Here is a 24,774-nt window from a genome sequence, read left to right as displayed (position 1 = left end):
AACATTTTTAAATAAAATTTTTAAATTCAAATTCTCTTAATGATTTTCTTAATTCTTAAATTTTAAGTTGGTATTAAACAGCGACACCATGCGTCCATGTTTGCAATCATAGTTTAGCTAACTCAAAACAAGTGCCCATTGCCGACTTCTGCTTCGACGTTTGGTAGAGATACTTGGGTTTAGAGGTAGGAGCCAGAGAAGGCCTACAATGTTTTTTTATTTAGAATATTAAAGTTTTTTTAAGAAGAAGTTGCAGGAAGTTTTGGTTTGGTTTTTTTTTCTAAGTGTCCTGTTGGTTTATAGCCACTCTAAGCCGCCAACCTCTGGGAGTCAAGCAGAAGTCAGGGGAAGAATATTTTGATTTTGTTTTTTTGGATAAGTTTCCTTAAGAAGAAGGTTTAAGTTAATACCTAGTCGGAGTTACACCTGGTTCCAGGGTTGATTTTTTTTGACGTAGCTGTTCTCCAGAGGTCCAGATCTGACTTTATTATCCCCGGAAAATTTTGAGAAATCAGAGGGAAATACCTCCCTCCTTCAGAGTATAAAATAAAGTAAACCTGTATTAAGTTTATTTATTAGTTTTAATTTCTTTTATATAATATTTAAACGTTAAATGATACTATTTTTACATAATAAATAAAAAAAAACACATCATTTTTTCTAAAATAATATTTAATCATATTTAGGGACTAAGTAGGTTGAGGTTTTAAATCCTCCCTTTTAACTCATTTGTACGGTTTCTTGTGTACACATTTAATCAGAGAGATATTTATTGATATTTTATTATTATTATATATTTAAACCTTTGGACATCTATCCCTTCAGGATAGTGTCCTTATTACTTGTTAAGACATTTAATTGAAAGCCGAAATACAGAGCTACATCTCTAGTAGGCAAGTAAATTACCTTTTTAGGTATAGTCATTAAATTTGTTCTTATATTTTATTATTTGTAAATTTAGTTTATCAAGGATCAGTTGTGAGGTTAAGGTGTGTATTTTTTTGTATATAAGTAACTAGATTACCTGTACATAATTGGTGGTGGGTAGCTATAAAAAAATTATATTGTATATATTTGGATAGGGATTAAAATTTGTGGTGAAAACTAAATATTTTAATTAATACCTGTTTCCCCTTTATTGCAGCAAACAGCCTTACAAGATACCTTGGAAGGTATATGTTAATACTTTCCTGGCGCCCAATCACATCTTAGAGCAACTTCCATAATTTACCACTTTCATTTACGTTATTTCTATTTTTTTTAAGTATCCTGTCATTCATATTCTCACTTTACGGTCTCGGTAGGGCATGCAAATTGGCCGAGTCCTCTTTTGAGTGTCAAGTAGTCACTCTCCGGCACATTCTGCTAGCCAGCTTTAATTTATTTGTTTTTGTTACAATGCTTCACATTTTTTTTGTTACACTAGGTAAAAAAATAAATTAAAACAAGAAGTTTTAACGAGTTAAATCACTTATCCTTGTATTTGTGAATAAATTAGTCTGATAATGCTAAATACTAGTATTATAACTAAAATTAATATAGGTAATACATCCCAAATAAATATCCGTAATCCACAACACAATCACCTCGCTATTTCTAGGAATTAAACTTTAAAATGTGCAGAAACTTTAAAATCTGTAGCCGCACTTTGACAGTTATTTGACAATTGTATTTTTTTTGTATAAAACTTTTTCTGAGAAATATATTAAACATTGTTTTTTTCTTATCTAAATATTGTTTTCTTTTCAGTTCGTAAGGAAAACGAAGAATTCGTGAATTCTCTAACAAGGCACAGGAATGTTTCAGCAGCAAATTCCGTCCATTTAAATCATACGTAATATCGACAAAAACTATTTAACAAAATCAATAACGATACGGGTACCATAACATCTTTACTGCAGTACATTGACGAACGATCTAAAAATTGTATAATTAGAGCGGTAAGTAAGAAAAGATTTAGCCTTTTAAAATGAATCAAGAAAATTGGTTTGTGTAAAATAGAAAAACTAAATTATTGTGCCTAAAGAAGTCCTAAAAGGATTTTATATATAAATTTGTTTTAATTAAGAATTCAATCGAAAATAAGGCAATCAGTTTTTTCTTGAATCTTAAAGAAAAATGCCTAATTGAATCGCACAAAAAGATCTAGAGTTTGCTCTATTAATGTTTACACCAAAGTATACCTGACTCTCTCATAATTAATGACTGAAAATAACATGTAATTCAAAGCACTATGCTTTAGTTTGTCACTAACATTTAAGCAACTCAAACTGGTTAGTTTATTTCAGATCTGGAGCTTTTCCAGTCTTTATTGCCTTAATTATGTATTTCACTTCTTCTCCTTTTGCTATTTCTCCAAAATTAATAAAAAACTACGTAAGTACAATAGAGGCTATGTAGGTATAATTGACTATCGTAAGAGAACCCAAACTTAATGCAAGTGTGCAGGGCAACTTAGCCCACACAACAAATTACCGTAAATTCATACCGTGGAGCAATTGCTGATATAAAATATTTTTTCTCACTCCCATTTAAAAGCACAATATTCCTCATCCAATGTAAAATCGTAAATGTTCAGTTCTTCGAATTCCGACCCTGTATATTATATTATTCATTGTCATTTTTAGTATGGATTACTATTTTCGTTCTTAAATATAGTCAATAATTCCTAATTTTTTTCCAAAAATCAGCTTATTCTCTTGGTTAACAATCTATTCTTGCTACAAAATAAACAGTTAAAATAATGTGTATAAGATATTTAACTCATTCATCATAGTGCTTACCAAAATATTGTCGTTTTCAAATGTGTAAGAATAAAAAACAATTTAAAACTGAACAAATTTTCATTGGAAAAATTGGAAAAATCCTATTAAGTTTTCTTTAAAAGTAACAAGAAAAAGTTGATTGACTTTGTCAAAAATATATTATAATATATTTAACAAAAATAAAGATTTATTGTTTAGTTATATACTCAAATATCTTCTAAAAGGCTTAAAAACATTATGTATGAAAGTAAATGTATGTACATAAATTATGTATAAATTTCATGTTGTGGTTTCAATATTATATATTTATAAAATTATTTTGAACGGTTATTCCAACCGGTAGTTATTTTTCATAATTAAAATTAATTGTGGGTTAAAAGTGGATTAAAAATAATAAATAAATAATTTATTGTATCAATATAATCAACCTAAAATATTTGTTGTGTTCTTTAAGACTAAATTTTCTAAAAAATCTCATTCTAAATGTTTTAATAACTCTTCTAATTTGCTGATCTTTGTAAAATGTGTTCCTACTTAAACTAATATTAATTAATAATTAAGTTATTGGTTGGACTTGAAAATTTCATCAATAAAGACCCAATAATATAATATGTTCGTTCATTGGCAATTCATAGTAATATGTTTAATATCATTTGTCCAGTAATGTTTCTTTATTCCAACGTTTCCCAAAATTTTTTGGTCAAGGAGCATTATTCAGGACAGAAATTCTGTAGGGAGCACTTATCATAGTGCACCTGAAACCTACATAGGTGCCACAGAGAACCAGAGATATTAGTTGGGGGGCGGGATGATATTAATCATTACATTTTCTATTCACTTTATTCAATTTTTTTTTTCAATCGCAGACATAAAAAACTTAATTATATATAACGAAAAACAAAAATAAAATGAACACAAAGATCCTATTTCTAAAATCTTAAAAAACGTAATGTCTTCATTTTAATGTGAAAAATGAGGCTGCCTTGATTTGCACAGGTTAGTAATATCCGGTTGAATTTGGGATAAATGCAATCGAATATCAGGTTCCGTTGGGACCTATATTTTGTTTAAGTGGCCAAATAGGCAGAGAGTGCTGCTTTACATAAGTATGTTGTTGCAAAAGGGAGAAGAATAATTTTCGCTTTACCTGACAAAATTTTAAATGCGTCTTTGAGTTGACATCAAAAATTTACTAGATATTTTCAGGATTATAGATCAGGAATATAGAATTATTCAGGAAAATATGTATGGAAGTTGTCAAGTAAGTTTAGCAGATCGAGTGTGGAACTCGTTAAAGACAGCTTCAGGTATGTCCGATTCCAGTTCTTTTATAAATTCTGTGATTAGTGGAAAGCTATCCAGATTTTTATTTTTCACCGATTCTGTCCAAAAAATTAATTTCTTGTTATACGCTTGTATTTTATCATTGGCGTTAAAGACAGTTACTGTCTTTCCCTAAAGTAAGAGACTAACTTCATTGACCTTGTTAAAAATACCTGTTAAATATGTCAATTTAATTAACCAATGCTCGTTACATAATCGATCATCCAAGGCAAAATTGCTGTAAATTAATAAGGTTCTAACTTCCGCTCTCATTTTAAAGACCCTAGCCAAAAATTTGCCGCGAGAAAGCCACCTTACTTCCGTATGAAGAAGTAAAGACGAATGTATACTGCCCATGTTATCGCACATCACTCTAAACAGCCTTGTATTCCGTGGTCGTGATTTGATAAAATTAATTACCTTGACGGTTTAGTCCAAGACTACTTTTAAGGAAGGCGCACAGTCATCGCCTCCACGCCGTCTGTGCACACATCGACGTAGTTATCCCAGGGAATGCCATTCTCTGTGAAAATGCTTTTTATTAACTTGAAAATTTCGCCACCAGTTGTGTTCAACCAATCAATCAATCAATCAATCAATCAATCAATCAATCAATCAATCAATCAATCAATCAATCAATCAATCAATCAATCAATCAATCAATCAATCAATCAATATTCTTTATTTCGTCTGACTTTTACAAGTATTGAAATACGTCAAATACAATCTATGATCAGTAAAAAGTATAAGTACATAAAAACATAAAATATACACAAAAACATACAAATTGTTAAAAAGATGCCTGCAAGTATTCGTCTAACGAATAGAAAGTGTTTACCAGAAGTAAGTCCTTAACTGTTCTCTTAAATACATGAATATTTGACTCTTTAACATACTTGCCCACAACGGTCAAGTGACGAACAGGGGTCACCAAATCATTTCTGTAACGAAAATTGTAGCCACTTATTAAGGAAACATCATTTCTGCAAATAAAATTGGATCTATGTGACTTTACATAAACAACACAACTGAAAATATACAGCGAAATTACAGTTAAAATATTTAATTGTTTAAAAACTGGTCTACAGGAATCCAAGCGCCTTCTAAACGTCATGGTATGAATATATATATATTTTTTTTTTTTTTTTGAAGAACAAGCCCCTCATTAATTTGCGAGCAATTTCCCCAACAAACTAAGCAATATTGCAAAAGTGAAGAACATAACAGTGCACACACAATCTCCCCACTACATAATCAACGTGAGAGCTTCAAGACAAATTAGAATCTAGGTAAACCCTTGTTAAGTTTTACTAATGGACTCATCTGCATAGTAGAAGGTGAAAAGGTTACCATATTGGTCTTTGATCCATTTAAGATTAGGGCATTGTTTAAACGGTAATGAGTCATACTTTTTACAAGACAGTTTGCTTTTTGTACTACATGAAAACAATTATTGGAATTTAGTGCAACAGTGGAATCGTCAAAAAATTGAGGGACATAACAGCCTGATTGCTGTTCAACGTTTTCTACTCGAACACTTGTTGTATCAGAGAAATTATCTAATGGATTCCGAACCAAACATGTTGAGCTATCGTTTATCAGTTGATTTAAATCATTGACGAAAATAAAAAATAAAAGAGGGCCAATAATACTTCCCTGTGGAACTCCTAAGAGACCACTTTCTTCTGAAGAAAATATTATATTCCCATTTACATTGACTTTAATTTTTTGAAACCTTTTCGATAAAAAGGTGTGGATCCACTTTAACGCAGTTCCTCTAACACCACTATGATAAAGTTTTTCTAACAGTATTGGATGATTTACAGGTTCAAAAGCTCGTGCTAAGTCAAAAAACAAACAGATAACTTTATTACCCTTATCAAAGTTTGATAAAATATGATTGTACAGCGCTAGTAGTGCATCTTTCACACTTATACCTTCACGGAAACCACATTGTTAGTTGTCAATGGTTTGCAAAAAAGTAGATCTTCTTGAAAAGACTTCAAGTGTTGGTATGGCACAAATGCTATAAAAATTGCCAACCCAGCTACATCTGTTGACCCATCTATCTGTAGTGAAGTAAAAACTTGGTAGAATTTATTCGAGAAATAAAGTAGCTTTCACATCCTCTGCCAAGTCTCCGATGCGGCGCGAGATTGTATTATTTGACAAAGGTACCGTGCTTACTAGTTTCTTGGCTTTATCGTTCAATATACATTCAATTATTTCCTTAACGTACGGCTTAATGAGGTTTTCGCATGGTTGGCGTAATTATGTAATCGATGATTTTTTAAATACAAATCGAAGTCACGGGACACCTGATTTGAAAGGTCTCTTAATGGCTTTTGCAACGATGTATCATTCAAGAGAATTAACCAAAAGCATGTACTTAGTTAAGTAAAATGGAATTACAAATACTCATTCACTGAAATAAAGTACACTAAGGACCTCCACTGTTAATAAAACAAAGTTGTAGTTTTTGCTTGTTTAAAAAAATACATTAATTGATAACAATGCCACATTCTAATCTAAAATTAATTATTGTAGTATTAGTCAAGTATTCAAAGGTATTTCCATAAAAATACTTAAATCAGTATGGTCATTGACTGGTCGCTATTGTCAATGATCTATGAATCTGTCAACTAATAGACGTCAAATTTTTACTTTTTGAGTTTTTGCCGACATTAATAACAACATTAATAAGAGTGGAACTACAGAAAGAGAACGAATCGAGATTTTAATCATGATCGGTTGTGGAAATAAAGTGACTCAGTCTCAGAAAAACTCAGTCTGAACAATTTATTTAATGCTAAATATTGAAAAAAAAAAATGAGAAACGTTTCATGTTAAAGACTTTCTCGGAAGTGGTAGAAAATGAATACCCGAAGCTAAGAAACTGGACGTTGTACTGGCGTTTTAAGAAAATCACCATACCATATCCACCAGTTTAAGGCAGGTCGCACTAGATAATAATGTCCTCCAATTAACGAGTGCTTAACAAGGAGAAGTGGCATCCAGGAACTGTTAGAAGATGACTTTGATAAAAGAATCGATTTCTACTAAGCCATAATGGAACGATGTAACAGAAATCAGAGTTTCGTAGAAAAGGTACTTTTTTCAGAGGAAGCACCTTTTATGCTCAACGGTCACGTAAACCTCCAGAGAGATTGATACTGGGCAAGTGAAATTCCCCATTGGATGGAATAATATAGGACACAATATCCTGAGAAAGTGAATGTTTGGGCCAGCATTATACACAATCATATATTTTTTTTTTGAGGAAACCTTAACCTCATTATCTGCAATTTCTTCAGGATTATCTGATGCCATAGCTGAATTAGCTTCAACATAATAATGGAAGTTCGTGTAGTTTTAACATAATAATTCTAAGTAAGTGAATAGAAAGAACGGGATCTATCGCATATCCACCAAGGTCTCCAGATTTGGCTCCATTAGACTTTTTTATGGGGATACTTGAAGAGCAAAGTGTATCAAATCGACCGAATTTACTGTCCGTCTTTCTCATTGCATCATTGCTAAAGAAAAGTTTTTATAATTTGATTTTATCAAACATTTGTTATAAATTAATTGTATTGATAAACCAAGTTTTGGTTAACCCTGTAGAAATAACTATTTAACTAATTGAATCATTGCAAAGGCGATTAGGAGACCTTTTAAATGAAGTAAACGTGACCTCGGTTTGTATTTAAAAAAATCGTCGATTACGTCATTACGCCAACACTGATGACGTAATAAGGCCAAAATAACTTGATGAATGAAAAATATGCAGCACTAAGAATGATAATGGAGTCCAATTGTCAGAAACAGGACTCTACAATGCAGTAATAGCTAATCAGACGAACAGTAACATACTGGTTGGTTACTAAAGATGAAATTAGGATATTGAAAAATACTATATACCTGTAGAAAAAATGAGACAGAAATCTTCGGAAAAATTAGCACAGAACTGGAATGGAAAAGAAGAACAAACAAATAAATACAAATTGTATATAACAATTTAAAAGAAACAAACTTGATAAAGTCATGAAGAGTACGTTGATTAGAATACATAGAAAAAGAGATAAATGAAAGAATAACAGCATTAATTCTGCCAACAAGCTCAGAAGTGAAAGGATACCCGCTATAAAAATGGGATAATAGTGTTAAAGGACACGTCAAAAGTATAAAAAGAAAGAAGTAAAAGAACGATACTCAGCATAGAAGAAAGTTGTAAAGAAGTAATAAAGAGTGTAGGAAAATGCTCAGACTAGAGTAAGGCGTAAATATAAAAGAGAATAGTCCATTATTTTACAATTTATAAGATAGTGTATTATTTTAACATTTAAAGGTATTAAATAAATCCTTTATTAGTAATATTTGTTGTCACGGTTATTCAATTTATCCGGTGGCCTTTATTTTAATTTCTTCATTTTTGTCTTCTCCTCAACAATTCTTTAATATAATATTCCTTAACTTAAAAAACGTATTTGATTTCCGGACTAATGCTTTCTTTCCATTTAAACCTTTCCACAACTCTTCCTTTCCCATTCAAATGGTTAATTACGAGCATGTATTTTTGCAAAATCTAGTTCATAGTTTAATGAAAAGTATACTACAAGTTGTTGGAAAAACCATCGTTCTTAGATAAATAAGAAAATTTTACTAGTTGTGTTACAGGAAATTGATTTAAAAGTATAGGATTTTACATTTATATTACAATTTAATTAGTAAATAATGGAAACATCACCAAATAGCTTGCTGGAAATCTACGTCATATTTTTCAGTTTCTAGTCATAATTTCTCTCTAAAAATTTAACTTTTTTGTTAGCCTTTTGTGATACAGCAAAAATAATTATAACTACCAAAGTATTATTTATAGAACAACTAAACAAATATAATATGATAACACGAAAGCAGATTTATTAGCAGTTATTTTAAAAAGATATAGATCCATAATAGCAGTCTTTTTATTACGTTATTAATGTTTTTAAAAAATGTTGCGTTCAACTTAATTTTTAACGCACAATTTTCCTTTTGATGGATAATTAGCACCATAGTAAGTGACAGTGGTGTATCTCTGTGTTGAATTCTGGAAATAAGATCTCACTACAAAAATTCAATACGACCTTTAATATAAAAATAGGTTTTCTCGTCAGATTTCCAAACAACATAATGTTATAAATAAAAGATCAACTAATAAAATTTCAGTGGAATTTCACACAGAAGCCTCCATGAGCTAGATATTCACCATGATTCTAATGAAATTTGGTTTTATATTGGGTATACAAACTCCATGTACCACGAAAGGTACATCAGTAAAAAATGCGACAGGTCATATATTATTCTTTCTTTTCTTGTGTTTGTCAGAATACAAATTAATAGTTTCTCCTTCAACGTCCTTCAACGTCTTCCACATCTTGGCTATTGAATATTGTCAACTCTCAACGAGCAAATTGTCGTAAAAGTAAGATATATTGTATATATGTAGAAATTAGTTGATACGCGATACTATCTACAATAGAACATTCAATTTATTATATTTACTTAATTTTTACTCAATGTGCTTTATTGTTATGGTTATAATGTTTTGTTTATTTATTTTTTAAATAGTACATATAATATTATAACAATAATAAAAATTATGATACATATGAATGGCTTATAAATATATTAAGAATAAATAAAGTCGATTCAAATATTATGCAGGTTATAGAAGATATAGTGACAGATTGAAATCGCAAAAATTATATAATTCTGAAGCTATTTTCTTGTAGAATTTTAATTTGTGTTTAGAGAACAATAGAGAAAAAATATTCCAATACCCCAGGGATTACTCCGAAGACTCGTTGTGTCCACTGTCTGTTTGGAGATAAAGCTTCTGTTCGAGCTACTAAGTTCCGCTGACTCTGGTTTTAGCATCAAAAATAATCAAAAAATAATACTGTAGTAGCATACTGTAGTAGGCTGATGTAAAATTAATGGCATCCACCAGAAATTATCTAGATCAAATACTCAAAACTATGGCGGGCTGGATGACTTTCATACTCCGGTCTAGATTTTTGATCATAGATTGAAACTGAACTTAGATATGAGAAAGTGCCGGAGGTATCAGCTGGAGATATCGAAAGATACAGGGGGCACGATATGTTATAAAGATCGCTAGGAAACTGAAAAAACCGGAGAAGGAATGGTCTTCGTAAATAAGGATCTTTCTTTGCCTGACAAGACTGGCTTCTAGCTTGATGAACATAAATCTGTCTTTCAGGCAAAGATATTGACCTTTCAGGAAGCTGCAAAGACAATGAATAAAGCTGGAATTCAGATTCATGATATATGTATTCTGATAGCCAATCAGATCTGAAAGCGTTGATAACTATTATAAAACGACAGGGCTATATAAAAACCTTGTCTTAAAGCTCCAAATGATTTACAAGCTAAAAATAACAAAGTACCTGTTGGATGGGTACCTGGATATTCCAGTATTAGGGGAAAGGTGATTGATGTAGCAGCAAAGGAGTGTACAGAGCAGGTGTGTTTCGGATCTGAATCCTTTTTTGCGTATTAGAAATGTAAAACTCATATAAGTATAGTCCCTAGATTAACACCTGTTAAGCTGAAATGGTAGGACTGATTGTTATCAGACTAAGGAGGCCGTCAGTTAAATCTTATTAGAAAACCAACTAACTGCTTTAAGTCTATAGAGATGGAACTCGGGAGTTGGTATAGATCTTACAGGTCACGCTAATTTCTCGAGACATCAAAACATCTGTCGGCTCAGCCAATCAGTAATATGTCGTAGGTGTGAAAAGAAGCCAGAGACAGCTGAACACGTTGTGGGCGACTATGCAGCCTTTGTTATTGTATACTGCTCATACGACGCAGCAATGGTTCCACTCTCACCAAACAACCCTCAAAAAGGTAGTGAGAAGGAACAAGCTTGAGAGGCTTGGCGAATTCCTCAAGCAGACCGGGGGTCTAAAATTGAGGCGCGGACAAAGAAAGTGCAAGAACAATGGGTTTAAGAGCCGCCAAAGGGCAGCCCTTGGGAAAAACTATTCAAAACTATGGAAACTTTCTCAACTAGACGAAATTTTGGACTAAACAAAGGCCATATTTTAAATACAGCCAGAACTAAGGTTCACCACCGGGAGATTCAATACGTAAAATGGATAAAACATCAAGACCATTGGTAAAAATATTATGTAAAGATATCTTGGAGTAAAGCAAGTTTGAAAAATTGAGTATAACCAAACAAATAAGAATTTAACTTCATAACTGTTACAGAATTCATAAGAAGGTATAAAACAGTTATATCTTAACAGTAAAAATGTTTTAAGGCATTAAATTCTTAGGTTTTGGGCTTAGCTATTCATTTAGTATTGGTAACTGGACTAAACCGAATGTAGAAAATATTTAGCAACAAGTAAACAAAATTCTAACAATGGCAAAAAACATCATTCTCATTGTACACTCGACAGAATATTATGTAAGATATATCTATAACTTATTTTCAGCGCAGAGTAAAAAAGACTATGTCCACAATGTAGCGCTGAAATATGGGTAATCATCGAGCAGGATGTTTCCTGAAACAGAGGGTTTTCTTCTTGCCGTTTGAAATCAGGTTATACCACCCAAATATAACCTGAAATATATCGCCAAATCGACAAATGCGGATAAGGACGTCAAACTTAAAAAAACCATTGAATCTTTAACCTGTTGCTACCGCCATTGCTACAAGTGAATATAAGTAACAGCATACTCATTAGGGAAGATACCTTATCAAAAGATAGCCAACGATCTGGAACTTCTCCAAATCAACCATCTCCCTTATTATCAATATTTCCCTGAGATTATGCTTGAAAATGACTGCAGCCTATACTGGGGCTGTACTGTGCTCACAAACCATTAACTTAAGAAACAATACTTATTATTGTGGCGATACCTAATACCAATAATGTATGTGTTAAATACAACGATAACTAGAATGCGATGCAAATAAGGTGACAATGTAATCTAAAGTCCATACGATACCAATTTATCCTCTACACCACTGGTGTTATTCTGAATAAAAATATTATTCTGTTGTGCCTAAATTCACCCATCTTGATCTATTAAAATACTAATATCCAAATGTACCGAGATACTGCGTTACTGAGTTTCGTACAGTTTTAAGTTGCTTGGTGTTCCTCTTATATTATTCCTATATCATTTGTCGTGGAGTTATAAATAAAGCAATTATGTACTATTTTAATGGAAATAAGCCACAATTGAAGTTTAAAATAAGTTTATTGACGTTTTAATTTCCACCTAGGAAATCGTTCTCAAAAGACAAACATTAAAAAATTAAACAAATTTTGTTTTTTGTTACTTGGTGAAAAAATTCTTCTAATATTAATTTTATCTGACTCATTTATATTGACAATTCAGACATATATTATACATTGTAAGTATCTAGACGACTTTAAAATGATATTGGTAATATTCATTCGATTACATGTAATTAACTTTAACTTGAGAATATCAAAAAAGTCATAGCATGTGATTCGTCTTTAAAAAGACAACCACATGCCATGATGACAGTAAAATTCTCCTGTTAGTGATTCCATTGTAAATCATGAGGGAAAAACCAGGAAAAAACCTCATAATACTATCCTGATATGTTATAACTATGGTACTGACTTACTTATAGTGGTATTTTCCTTTTATTAGCTTCCTCTTTTAATATGGGTAACCAGATCCTACTGCATTCTGCCGAGGAATTTGCGGCACAATTGGTCTCATTTAGCATAATTAAAGTCGCTTCTTTAATTTTCCTCTTTTTACCATTTGTTTCTTTTAGGACTATACTTGAATCGTTCCATTGAATCCTATGTTCATTTTCCCATGCTTGTTTACTTGAGATTTATCAAATTCTCTATTTTTAATATAAGATCGATGTTCACTTATTCTAACATCTAACGGTCTTGATGTTTCACCTAAACAAAACTGATCGCATTCACAAGGTATTTTATAAATACAATTCTTTGTTCTTTCTTCTTCATTGTTAGGTTTAGTTTTAGAGAAAATAAATCTCAATGTGTTTGTTGCTTTGAATGTTGTTAATATGTTGAATTTATTTCCTATCTTTTTAAGTTTTTCTGTTATAAATAAATTTTGAAATGACAGTTTAACTTTTTAAATATTTAAAGCAAATTTATGAAAAGAACAATTATTATTTTATCAAAACCAAGTTCTATTTACTTAAAAATTGCTGTCTTACAGAATGATAATTATTTTGAGTTCGTTAAAGGCGCACATACCACAAACAGAATATTTGTTCATACTAAATCGCAACTTTTATTACTCTCTTCTACATATACGATTTACTTTAGCTTTACGACTTTGGTTCGGCGAAATTTAAAAATAATGTTTTTTAAGAGAAATATTTTTTAATATAGTTCTAAAACTGTTTTTTCGCCATATTTTACTAATTTTCTTATTTAATTTCATTTGTTTTCAGGGTAATATTTAATATAGTTCTAAAACTGGTTTCTCCAAATAGTGTCGTTAATTAAAACAGCATTTTAAAAACGACTTGACGTAAAATTTAAATAATCAAATAAAGAATATAAAGTTTTTTTGTTTGCATGGAAGCAGTCTGGTGTAAACTGGTAGTATTGCACCAAATTGACTAATTATATATCTTCCATTCACTAATAATTAGGGACCAATTAACAATCTAGGATTCTGAAACCATTTATCAGCTTGTACAGGTCAAGAAGATGGGTCAGTCGGTATTCTTCGAAAAGTGTCTGAGATCAAAGGTATATTTTTACCTTTATTTAAATTTTGCTGCTTTAATATTTTCATCTTTATTCATCCTCCTTTTTCTAAATCCAGAGAAGCGTTTTTTGATACTTGGTCAGTGTCTGGTCCTCTCAAAATATCTTCTATTAAGCTCAAAAGTGTTACACATTTCTAAGACCCCTTCTGAAGATCTCTTTTCTCTCTTATTCTCCATGTTCATCTTTATTTCTACGAGTTGGCACGAAATACTGTCCGGTTCGGTACTCACCGCGCTAGGCTTGTAAGCCCCAAGCTTTTTCCAGGTTTATAGCACGTAACGCTTTGAGGTAACAGTTTTCCCCTGTACCATGGATTTTCTGGGCACGATGATGTTACAACTCGGAATTAGAGAGCGCAGTAGTTGAAGAAAGTGTCTGACTGTGTGATGAGCTAGTTTGTTTGTTTGTTTGCCTGTGTCATGTTTAATTGGCAAATCTTCAGTAATGACATGTCTATATGTCATATTCTTAGTTTATTCACGATTATTGTTTTCTTTCTTTTTTTTTCGTTTCCCCATTACTAAGGATCATGATTTCTTCCAATATTCCTAACATTTTTTCTCCATTTATCTCTATCTTTAGCTGCTCTGAGAGCTTCGCAGAATGAGTTTCCAGCTGAATTCATAGTTTGGTCGAACCATCCAGTTAGTGATCGTCCTCGTGATCTGTTCCCCGGAACATTTCCAGACGCAGTTAATTTATCCAAACTATTGTCACATTTACGAACCACATGACCGAAAAATTAAAAAATATGTTGCAGACATATTGTGGACATTTTTTTTAATCTCGAGTTAGTTTAGGTATGCGCAGCATTATTTTCCAGCACCATATCTCAAAGGCATCAATTTTTTTACCTTTGCGTCCGCGAAGAGTCCATGTCTCTGCCCCGTATAGAAATATTGAGAATACAAGGGAATTCACCAGTCTCATCTTGTTATTTTGAGAGATACATCTGTCTAAAAACTTTAGTTAGGCGACTCATCGCATTTTTTGCCATACCAATACGTCTCCGAACTTCTGCTTCACAGTTACCATCTGTAGTTACACTAGACCCGAGATAGACAAAACTGTCTACTATCTGGTATTCCTGTAACATGTTAGTCAGTTGAATCTATCGACCACCATTATTTTTGTCTTAGCTTTATTGATTTGCACGCCAACTTTATTGCTTTTGTACTCAACTCTTCGCAGGAGATTAAACATTTCTTGCTCATTTGCTACTATAAGTGTAGTGTTATCAGCAAATCTTAAATTGGAAATTTTCCTACCCGCCACTGTTACTCCACCAGCCCATTCATCTAAAGCTATCCTCATGACATGTTCACCATAAATGTTGAATAAGTCAGGTGACAACACGCATCCTTGTCTAACACCTATCTCGGTCTTAAATTGGTTTGAGAACTTCTGATCTAGCCGTACTGTTGCTATATTGGACTGGTAGAGATTTTTAATAAGCCACCAGTCACCAGGTGCATTGGTGTACCCATTTCTATTAAAATGGACCATATAGTTATTCAGTTTACACAATCAAATGCCTTTTGGTAGTAAACGAAACATATAATCATAGGTACTTGAAATTTTCTAGACTTTTTAATGAGTTGTCTCAGGTTCAGGATTTGTTCCCGTGTACCTTTACCCTTTACAAACCCCGCTTGTTCCTGAGGTAATTAATAATGCAGATAGGTTTTTAATCTGTTTTTAATGATATGCAATGAGATGTGTTACTAGCATGTGTTATTAGTGACAGTGTGCGATAGTTTTCACATCTGGTAGTAGTTCCTTTTTTTGTAGCGGAATATAAATTGAGGTACACCAATCAGATGATCATTTTCCTGAATTCCAAACAGCGACACAGATAAAATGGATGATATGCAATCGTTTGTTACCTAGTAACTATAATATTTCACCTGGTATTGAATCAATGCCTGGGGATTTATTTCTCTTTAGTGATTTAATTGCATCTTTAACTTCAGTGAATAAAACAGTAGGTTCTCTAGGGTAAAGTGGTAAATTATCATCTTTTACAATGTATCAAGTCAAACAAGCCAGGGGTAACTAAGGAAATAAAAACTCGAGAGACGAGTGAAGTGTGCTTTTTGTACACATTTTTGGATTTCTACACTTATAAGGGGTGGTTGTTAAGGGGCATTTAATATAAACAATAATGAGTCGTTTTTATGGCACAACTGCTTGGCTTGCCAAATTATTGAAGACTAGTTTACAAACAATATGGTATTATCTCTTTATACTACGTCAAAACATTTACCGATTTTTTCTACCTGCGTCACTTCTACAGAATTGTTTTTAATGACGAATGTTTTTGAATCAGTTTCCTGTAACTAATTAAAGACTCGAATAAAATGGTTGCTTAAATTCAGACTGCCTTAACACAACAAAATATGAATATCGTATTAGAGAGTGACAATCTAAAACGCATTATCACTTCCAAAATATCAATTTATTTTTAATGATTTTGAAAGAATATTTATATTATTGATTGACGTATTTTTTATAGACACGAATAAAAAGAACAAAATATTCTGGTAGATTTTAGAATTTGATAGCATTATTAAAATTTATATTCGAGTTTGATGACTTTATGAGTCTTAATGACTTTCTTTTTAAATTACTATTAGTGCTAAATGACAAATAATGCTAAAATTTACCGATATATTTTCATCATCGTGGTCTTGAAATTCGAAATTAAAATCCAATAAATATTTTGATTGCAACATAATAAAAATAGGTCGAATATTGAATATTTTCTGCTACAATATCAAATTTGTTTATAATGAAAAGTTAATAGCTATCCTTGTAGTCGCTTTTGAACCTGTTTTTATTTTAGCGCAAGCAAAATATACGTAGGTTTTAGTTTTTGTTTTTGCGATGTAAAATGTTTGACATGCGTTTAAGTGTGCATTTCAAAAACAGTTTTAGCTGAGAAAGATGCGATAGGAAATTAATAACTTATTTTCATTATTATCTTTAAACAATCGACTGCAATATACTTCAGTTTTGTTGATTTATATCTGAAGCGGCTCTTGCAAATAGTCAATAAGGGTTGAAAACAAAAGTCAAATATTTGATCTGCATATTGTTCGGAAGCTATTTTCTTGTGGCATGTTAAAGTAATTACTATTTAAATGGGAATAAGCCACAATTAATGGTTAAAGTACGTTTATTGACGTTTCAATTTCCATTTCGGAAATCGTTCTCAAAATACAAACATTAGTTAAAAAAATTTAAAATTAAATTAAAACATTAAAACTAATGTTTGTATTTTGAGAACGATTTCCGAAGTGGAAATTGAAACGTCAACAAACGTACTTTAACCTTTAATTGTGGCTTATTCCCATTTAAATAGTAATTAATTTGATCTGAGTAATCGGCTACATGCAAATTACATGAACAGTCGGGTGGGGTCTGTGAGGCCCAGTTTTTATTTTACACAATACATTGAAAAATATTAAATTAAAACTATTCGATATACGTACAAACTTTTTTTATTTCATTTTTAATACATCTTAATCATTTTAAACCCAATGATAAAATAAACAACATCTTTAAGAAAATGCAAAAAAAGTTAACAAAAATGTACTTCTCTTACAATTAATAAACAAAATTCTAATCCTAATTTCAATTTTCATTGCAGTCCTAGCGTTTAACATCGGTTTAACTTTCTCTAAACATAGCCATTTTTGGCATTTGACACAAAAATATCGTGTTTTACGATTTGGACAATAGGCGCAATGACCTCGTGTATTTGGACGCGGAGGCGCTGGATCTGCATGTACTCCGCTTAATTTTTGGGCGATATCTATCGGAATCTTCCTTTCATTTTTTTGAATTGTTCCAACAATTGTAATTTTTCGCTGCTTCGGCATGCGTTTTACAATTTCGTAATTTGTAAACCAATTATCCGTGGTTATATTTCTAGACAATTAAAACACAGGCTCACATATTCTTTCCACTAAATTGTAGGTTTCAGTACTACCGTGATATGGCCCTATAACTGAGCTCCAACGTACACTTCCTTATTAACTGTGTAAAAACCTTTGTCGTCTACTAAGGTCTACTTCAACATAAAAAGCTTGTAGATATATTAAAAAGCAAAAATATTGACAGTCGTGATATGAAAATTATATCTAATTTATATGTGAATCAAACTGCCAAGGTAAGAGTTGACAACCAGTACACCCAAAATATCAAAATACAGAGAGGAGTCCGCCAGGGTTGCGTGTTGTTCCTACTACTTTTCAATGTCTACAGTGAAGCGGTATTTCTAAAAGCGCTCTCAGACTCAATAGAAGCTATATCTATCAATGGAGAAGTTTTGAATAACTTAAGTTTTGCAGACGATACAGTAATAATGACGGATAACAACAATGATGTACAGAACGTAATGCAACGCTTAATGAACGCTGTCATGAGTACGGACTGAAGATAAATTTAAAGAAAACTAAATGCATGATCATGACTAAATCTGCACATGCAAATATCCAACTGACTATTGAAGATACTGCAATTGAGAGTGTTAATAACTATAAATGCTTAGGAACATGGATAGCATCAGATGTAGACCAAACCAAAGAAATTAGGACACGCATTGAAATAGCACGTGTATTATTCATTAAACTTAAAAAGTTTCTTTGTTGTCGGGATATAAGGTTAGAACTACGCCTGAGAATGCTTCGATGTTACGTGTTCTCTACTCTTCTTTATGACTTGGAACGCTGGACACTAAAACAAGTCCATCTGAATAAGTTGGCTGCCTTTGAATTTTGGTGTTACAGAAGAATTCTACGAATATCATGGATTCAAAGAATGTCAAACGTGGAAGTAACTAGCAGGATAGGAAATGAGGTGGAAATAATATTAACTATCAAAAGACGAAAACTTGAGTACTTAGGACATGTGATGAGAGGGCAAAAATACGCATTATTACAACTTATTATGCAAGGCAAAATCCGAGGAAAGCGAAATGTGGGAAGACGAAGAATATCCTGGCTTAAGAACTTAAGGGAATGGTTTGAATGCAGTAGTGCAGAACTTTTTAGAGTGGCAGTCAACAGAGTCCGCATAGCCATGATGATTTCCAACCTTCGATAGAAGATGGAACTTAAGGAAAAAGAAAGTCTACTTATGCCATATTTGGCTGGCTTATTCGGGATGTACATGCGTACAACGTCCACGGAATGCGAAAAGCGCCTCGCCTAATGTTAAGTAAGTTTCAGGAATGCAATGTTTCAACTATAGACCACTGCATAATCAAGTAAGTCAGAGACGGATGGATACTTAGTTCAAATTTGGGATCGACGTGTTTCAGTTTTTAGCAGCAGAACTGGTTTTTTCAGTGTTATCATCTGAAGGTAATCGATTACCATGAGAACTATATTTCGATCTATGTCGTACTCCTTGTTTTTTTTATCCAAAGATTCTCTGAAAATAGAGAGGAAAAGAATAATAAGCAGTGGCGTCTGGTGACACGCAACTGCTGCCTTCACCCGGGGTGCTTGAGCGCCCGTATATTCCTCGGTCGCGCGGACCTTCAAGACTAATTCTATACTATTTCTAAGATGATAGTCTAGCAATTTAAAAAAAAAAAATCCATTTTTTGAAAATTGTTTGAAGGAACCTAGTCATAAGTGAGTCTTAAAATATGTTTGACCATTATTGATTTCTAGTTTTCATTTTTTAACTATCTATTACATCTTTCTCTTACAAAACGATAGCATAAAATAAAGGGCCTAGTACTGATTTCAACGGCTCATAAATCACAAGAATTTAAAAGAACAATTATTGTTAACATTTAGTCATTAAGAAATGTTGATGTTTGTCAAAGTATAATATTAATTGCACATAAAAATTATTGTTAATTGTATGTGTCCTAAAATATATGTTTAGTATTTAAGTATTTGTAAGAATGGGTACACAGTGGTGTCGAGATAATAATCATTGAGGTTTTTCAAACTATCTAATTTAATGTATTCCTAGTTGAAAAAACATTTGTAACATATATATAAACATATATATATATATATATATATATATATATATATATATATATATATATAAGAAATACAGGATATTAGTGACTGTCGATATAAACAAGACCACCAGTTTATTAGGGCTGCAGTCAGAAGGTTGGCCGAGATGTTAGAGAAACACTCTTTTGACTTTTTGTCGAGCTTTCGGAATAGTTTTATTCCTTTTTCAAGACATAGTCGTTGAGATTATTTAAAATAAACTTTGACACTCAACATTAAAAACACAAATATGTCTTAAAAAAGGAATAAAACCATTCCGAAAGCTCGACAAAAAGTCAAAAGAGTGTTTTGGCCTATTCTGGATTAATTTAAGATTTGTAAAGATTTTTTTGTTTATCTGTCAAAAATATGAAGTCGATATTTTTTGAATTGGTAATGCCTGTAATAGATTATTGATTTTTTGTATCAGTCATTATATTTTTTTATGTATTTGCGATTCTATTGCGCCGTTTCAAAACGACGATCATTGAATTCAAAAAATTTTCTTAAATTGACTCCCAGTGAAAAAATATCGTTCGTGTTTCTAGGAATTATTTTTTTTTCTTATCATTTCACATATTTTATATTTTGATTCGTATTTCTCAACTAATTCTGTACATGTTTATTATTCTCTTTGACACTGTGTGCATGTTTAATAGTTTTTTTGATATAATATAGGCCTATATTTGTTTATTTATACAGACAGGGTGTTTTTGACTATAAACTTAAGTAAAATAAGTGTATCCTGTAAATATTTCAAGCTTCATGTATGTAGTCTACAAAGAAAGTAACATAACTCAGAGTGCTATTTTTTTAAAAGCATCTCTTCTTTAATTTGGCTTTTTAAACATCTATCTCAATAAATTATATGGATTTTTTTTATGGAAGTGATGCAATTGATAAAATTAATGGAAATGGGTAAATCAGCGCATTCTAACTTGATAAGCGAATCATAAATAGAGTTGACATGAAAAGTGGGCAAGTTTATAAAAGACAATGAATAGTTTCGAGACGATAATTTTAAAAATCTCTTTCGGTCGAAACCTTCTTTTCAGCTGAGTTCCGGTTTATCTAACAATATAGATACCATAGGACCATTTTAACAATTATGCAGAACAGTCGAAACATGTTCAGCACAAATTCTTCCGTAACTACGCTATGTTAATATTCCACGGTAATATTCTTGGCTTTCAACCTCTTCTTTTCCATGATGTGGCCAAAGTATTGTAACTTTCGAGATTTGATGATGGTCAGTACTTCTTGGTTCTTCCCCATTCTTCTGAGGACCTTCTGATTTATGACTCGGTCAGTCCACGAAATCTTAAGTATTCTCCGATGTAGCCTCAATTCTCAAATGCTTTCAATCTTCTGCACATATCTTCGTTACAAATCCAAGCTTCAACACCATACAAAGGACAGAGAAGACATAACATCACAGCATTTTTAGTTTTATATCATGATAAAGGTTCAGGCACTTGAAGAAGGTCCCCATCTGGTTAAAGGTGCATCTAGATTTTCCAATGTTCGCTCTTATCTCCTAGTTGTTGGTCCATTCTTTATTTGTTATGGTGTCGAGGATATGGTTGGTGCATCACTTACTCTTTCTACTCGGGTTTGTTTGACGTAGAATTGACTTTCTGGGTTATTATTGAGAGTGATTCGTTGTCCATTAGTTTGAGTAGTTCTGCTTGAACATAACTACTTCTTTATAATCTATAACATTTAAACCTATAATAAAGTATTGCACATACATTTTTATCAAACTCTTAAGCAACATCTAAATCGAAGTTAAAAAAAAATAGAAATTGCAATATTGAATTCATTGTTTCCCAACTCTTCCTCAAATTTTGTTATGATTATATCCAAAAAATCCAATAAATATGTATTCAGCTTGCTTTCTCGTATTCAGTAAATTCAATACTGTCGATGATTCCTTTCATTTCGATGCATCCTACTCTTTGGTATTGCGAAAGTCGTTCTCCAATGCAATGTCGATGAAAACAAAATTATTCATAAAGCATAAACAGTTATGTTATCTGTAAATTCATAACGTGTGTTTAGCCTGTTGAAGTGTTGATTTTTTTTTTTTTTTTTTTTTTCGTTAAATGCTTTTGAATTTACACTTAGGTCAACAACAACGAAGGTCGCTTAGACTATTCTATTGATGGTAAAGACTCGTATTATGCGTAATACTAGAATCGCGTGTGCCTTAGCAAGGAAAACTTAAATCTTGATTTGTTCTCGCACATCAGCATTATACGTATGATCTTAAAGGGTTGACCAAAATCCTGGGTTCTAGAGAGATTCGATAAGAGAGCTAAGCCGCCAGAGCCTCAACTACTTACATAAGTACTTCATTAGATAGTGCAAGACACTTCTTCTTCTTAACGTGCCCCGTCCCTAAGGACATTGGCGATCATCATGGCCCATTTGACTCTATCTGCAGCCGTTCTGAAAAGTTCTATTGACATTTTCCAACTCCATTGTCCTAGATTCTTCAGCTAGGACGTGCGTCTTCTTTCCGGTCCTCTTTTGCCTTCCACCTTTCCTTGTATGACCAGCCGCATCAATTCGTATTTCTCGTTTCTTAGTATGTGACCAAAGTAGCTCATTTTTCTTTTCTTTATAGTGTTGAGTATTTCTTTATCTTTTTTCATTCTTCGTAGCGTTTCCGCATTTGTTATGTCTTGTGTCCAAGATATTTTCCACATTCTTCGATAATACCACATTTCAAAGTTAATGAGTTTTTTCTCTATCGCCTCTGTAATTGTCCAGGCCTCAACTCCATACAACAGGACAGAGAACACGTAGCATCTCAATACTCTAGTTCTAATTTCGATGTTGAGTTTTTAATTGCATAATATTGCTTTCATCTTATTAAAAGCACTTCTAGCTATCTCAATACGCCGTTTTATTTCCGTACTTCTATCCCATTCTTCATTAAGTTCGCAACCTAAGTACTGATATCTGTGCACCCTCCCTAAAAGTTTTCCTTTAGCATAAAAACTGTCTTCCTGAATCTTGTTCTTGCTTACCACCATGATTTTGTTTTATTTGTATTCAGTGCCATTCCATACCTTTCGCAGTATTGGGTAATGCGATCAATCAAGATCTGTAGTCCTTCTCTGCTGTCCGCAAGAAGTATTATTGTGTCATCTGCGTATGTAAAATTATTCAGAAGTGCCCCGCTAATAAATATGCCTTCATTTACGTTTTCTAATGCCTCTTTAAACAATTCTTCTGAATACATATTAAAAAGTAAAGGAGAAAGCACACATCATTGTCTTACTCCACGATTTATAGGTATTTCTTTCGATTTTTGTTGGTCTATTCGTATTATGGCTTTCTGATATCGGTATAGATTGGCAATGATTCTCACGTCTTCGTCATCTAATTCTGTGTTCTGCAGTATTTTTGCCATACTTTGGTGTTGTACTTTGTCGAAAGCTTTTTCGAAGTCGACTAGACATATAAATACGTCGCCATTAACATTTTGACATCGTTCGATTAGTGTTTGTACAGTAAATAATGCTTCTCTGGCGCCAAAGCCTTTTCTGAATCTCAATAGGTTTTCAGCTATTCTATCATCTAGATTTTTATAGATACGTCGTGTATCACTCGTAAGAACACTTTTAGAATATGGTTCATCAAGCTAATTGTAATGTGCTCTTCACACTTCATTGTGTTTGATTTTTTGGGTATTGGAATAAATATTGATATTAACCATTCTTTCGAAATCTCTCCCGTATAATAAATGTCATTAAATAATTCTATTAGTGCGCCCATATAATTTTTTGTTAATATTCTTAAGATTTCTGTAGATATTTCATCTGGTCCCATGGCCTTCTCATTTTTTATACGTTTTAGCGCTTTCTCAATATCGTCTTTGGTGATTGGTGGCTCATTTCTTCTTCTTGGTTCAATGACCTTAATTTTCTCGTCGTCTTCGAATACCTGTTTTATGTATTCTTCCCATCTTTTTATTTTATCTGTACATTTCGTTATTATCTTGTTATTTTTATCCATGATATTTCCGATACCCTTCTTCTTGTATATGCCAGCTGTCTCTTTGATTTTCCGGTGTATGTTAAAACTGTCATGTTGTTTATCTAACCTTTCTATTTCTTCACACTTTTCTGATAGCCACAGTTCCTTAGCTTCTTTGATTTTCTGTTTGATTATTTTATTAATTTTTTTGTACTGTTGTTCGTTTTTATTCTTATATGCCCTTCTTTCCGTCATCAGTTTTTTTATCTCTTGTGTGATCCATTGTTTATATTTAGATGATGTGTCTTCTTGAAGTTTTTGTTTTGTGATAGTTCTCAAGATCTCCTCTACTTTCCTCCATTTATCTGTTGTTGTCAATTGCTTTTGCCTTTCTATTTCCTGAACTTCTTTGCGCACTTGTTCTTTGATTTGTTGGTATATATCAGTTTCTTTTAGTTTTCTCAGATTGATTCTCGATGTTTTGGCAGTTGTTTTTAACTTTTTTAACCTGAGTTTCATGTTTGCTAGAGCTAGATTGTGGTCACTTGTTATATCTGCTCCTGGGTACGCTTTAGCCGATATTATGGCATTTCGGAATCTTTGATTTATTATTATGTAATCTATTTGGTTTCTTATTATAATTTCACCATCATCTCTAGGTGCTTTCCATGTATATATTCTTCGATTTGGGAGTTTATACCACGCGTTTTTGATAATGAGTTCGTTATCTTTGCAAGACTGAACTAGTCTTTCACCTCTTTCATTACGTGTTCCCAGTCCGTGTTCTCCTACTACTTCTCTCTCTCTTCCTTTCCCATCCCAGTTAAAGTCATCTAAAATCAAATTTAC

At 32.2% G+C, this 24,774-nt stretch overlaps 1 protein-coding gene across 1 annotated transcript in view; it reads left to right on the top strand.

The window, feature by feature from the left end:
• The window catches only part of LOC140438670 (uncharacterized), a 54,571-nt gene extending 52,427 nt beyond the window's left edge, over positions 1 to 2,144 (top strand). The window contains exon 4 of the mRNA XM_072528318.1: positions 1,750 to 2,144. Coding sequence (XP_072384419.1) covers positions 1,750 to 1,838 — 89 coding nt within the window. The 3' untranslated portion in view covers positions 1,839 to 2,144. The remainder of the gene's footprint in view (positions 1 to 1,749) is intronic.
• The last annotated feature ends 22,630 nt before the right edge of the window (positions 2,145 to 24,774 follow it).

The sequence above is a fragment of the Diabrotica undecimpunctata genome, chromosome 4, assembly GCF_040954645.1.
Source record: "Diabrotica undecimpunctata isolate CICGRU chromosome 4, icDiaUnde3, whole genome shotgun sequence".
NCBI lineage: Eukaryota > Metazoa > Arthropoda > Insecta > Coleoptera > Chrysomelidae > Diabrotica > Diabrotica undecimpunctata.
Note: the sequence above shows the minus strand (reverse complement) of the source record. Positions and strands in the feature narration are given on the sequence as shown.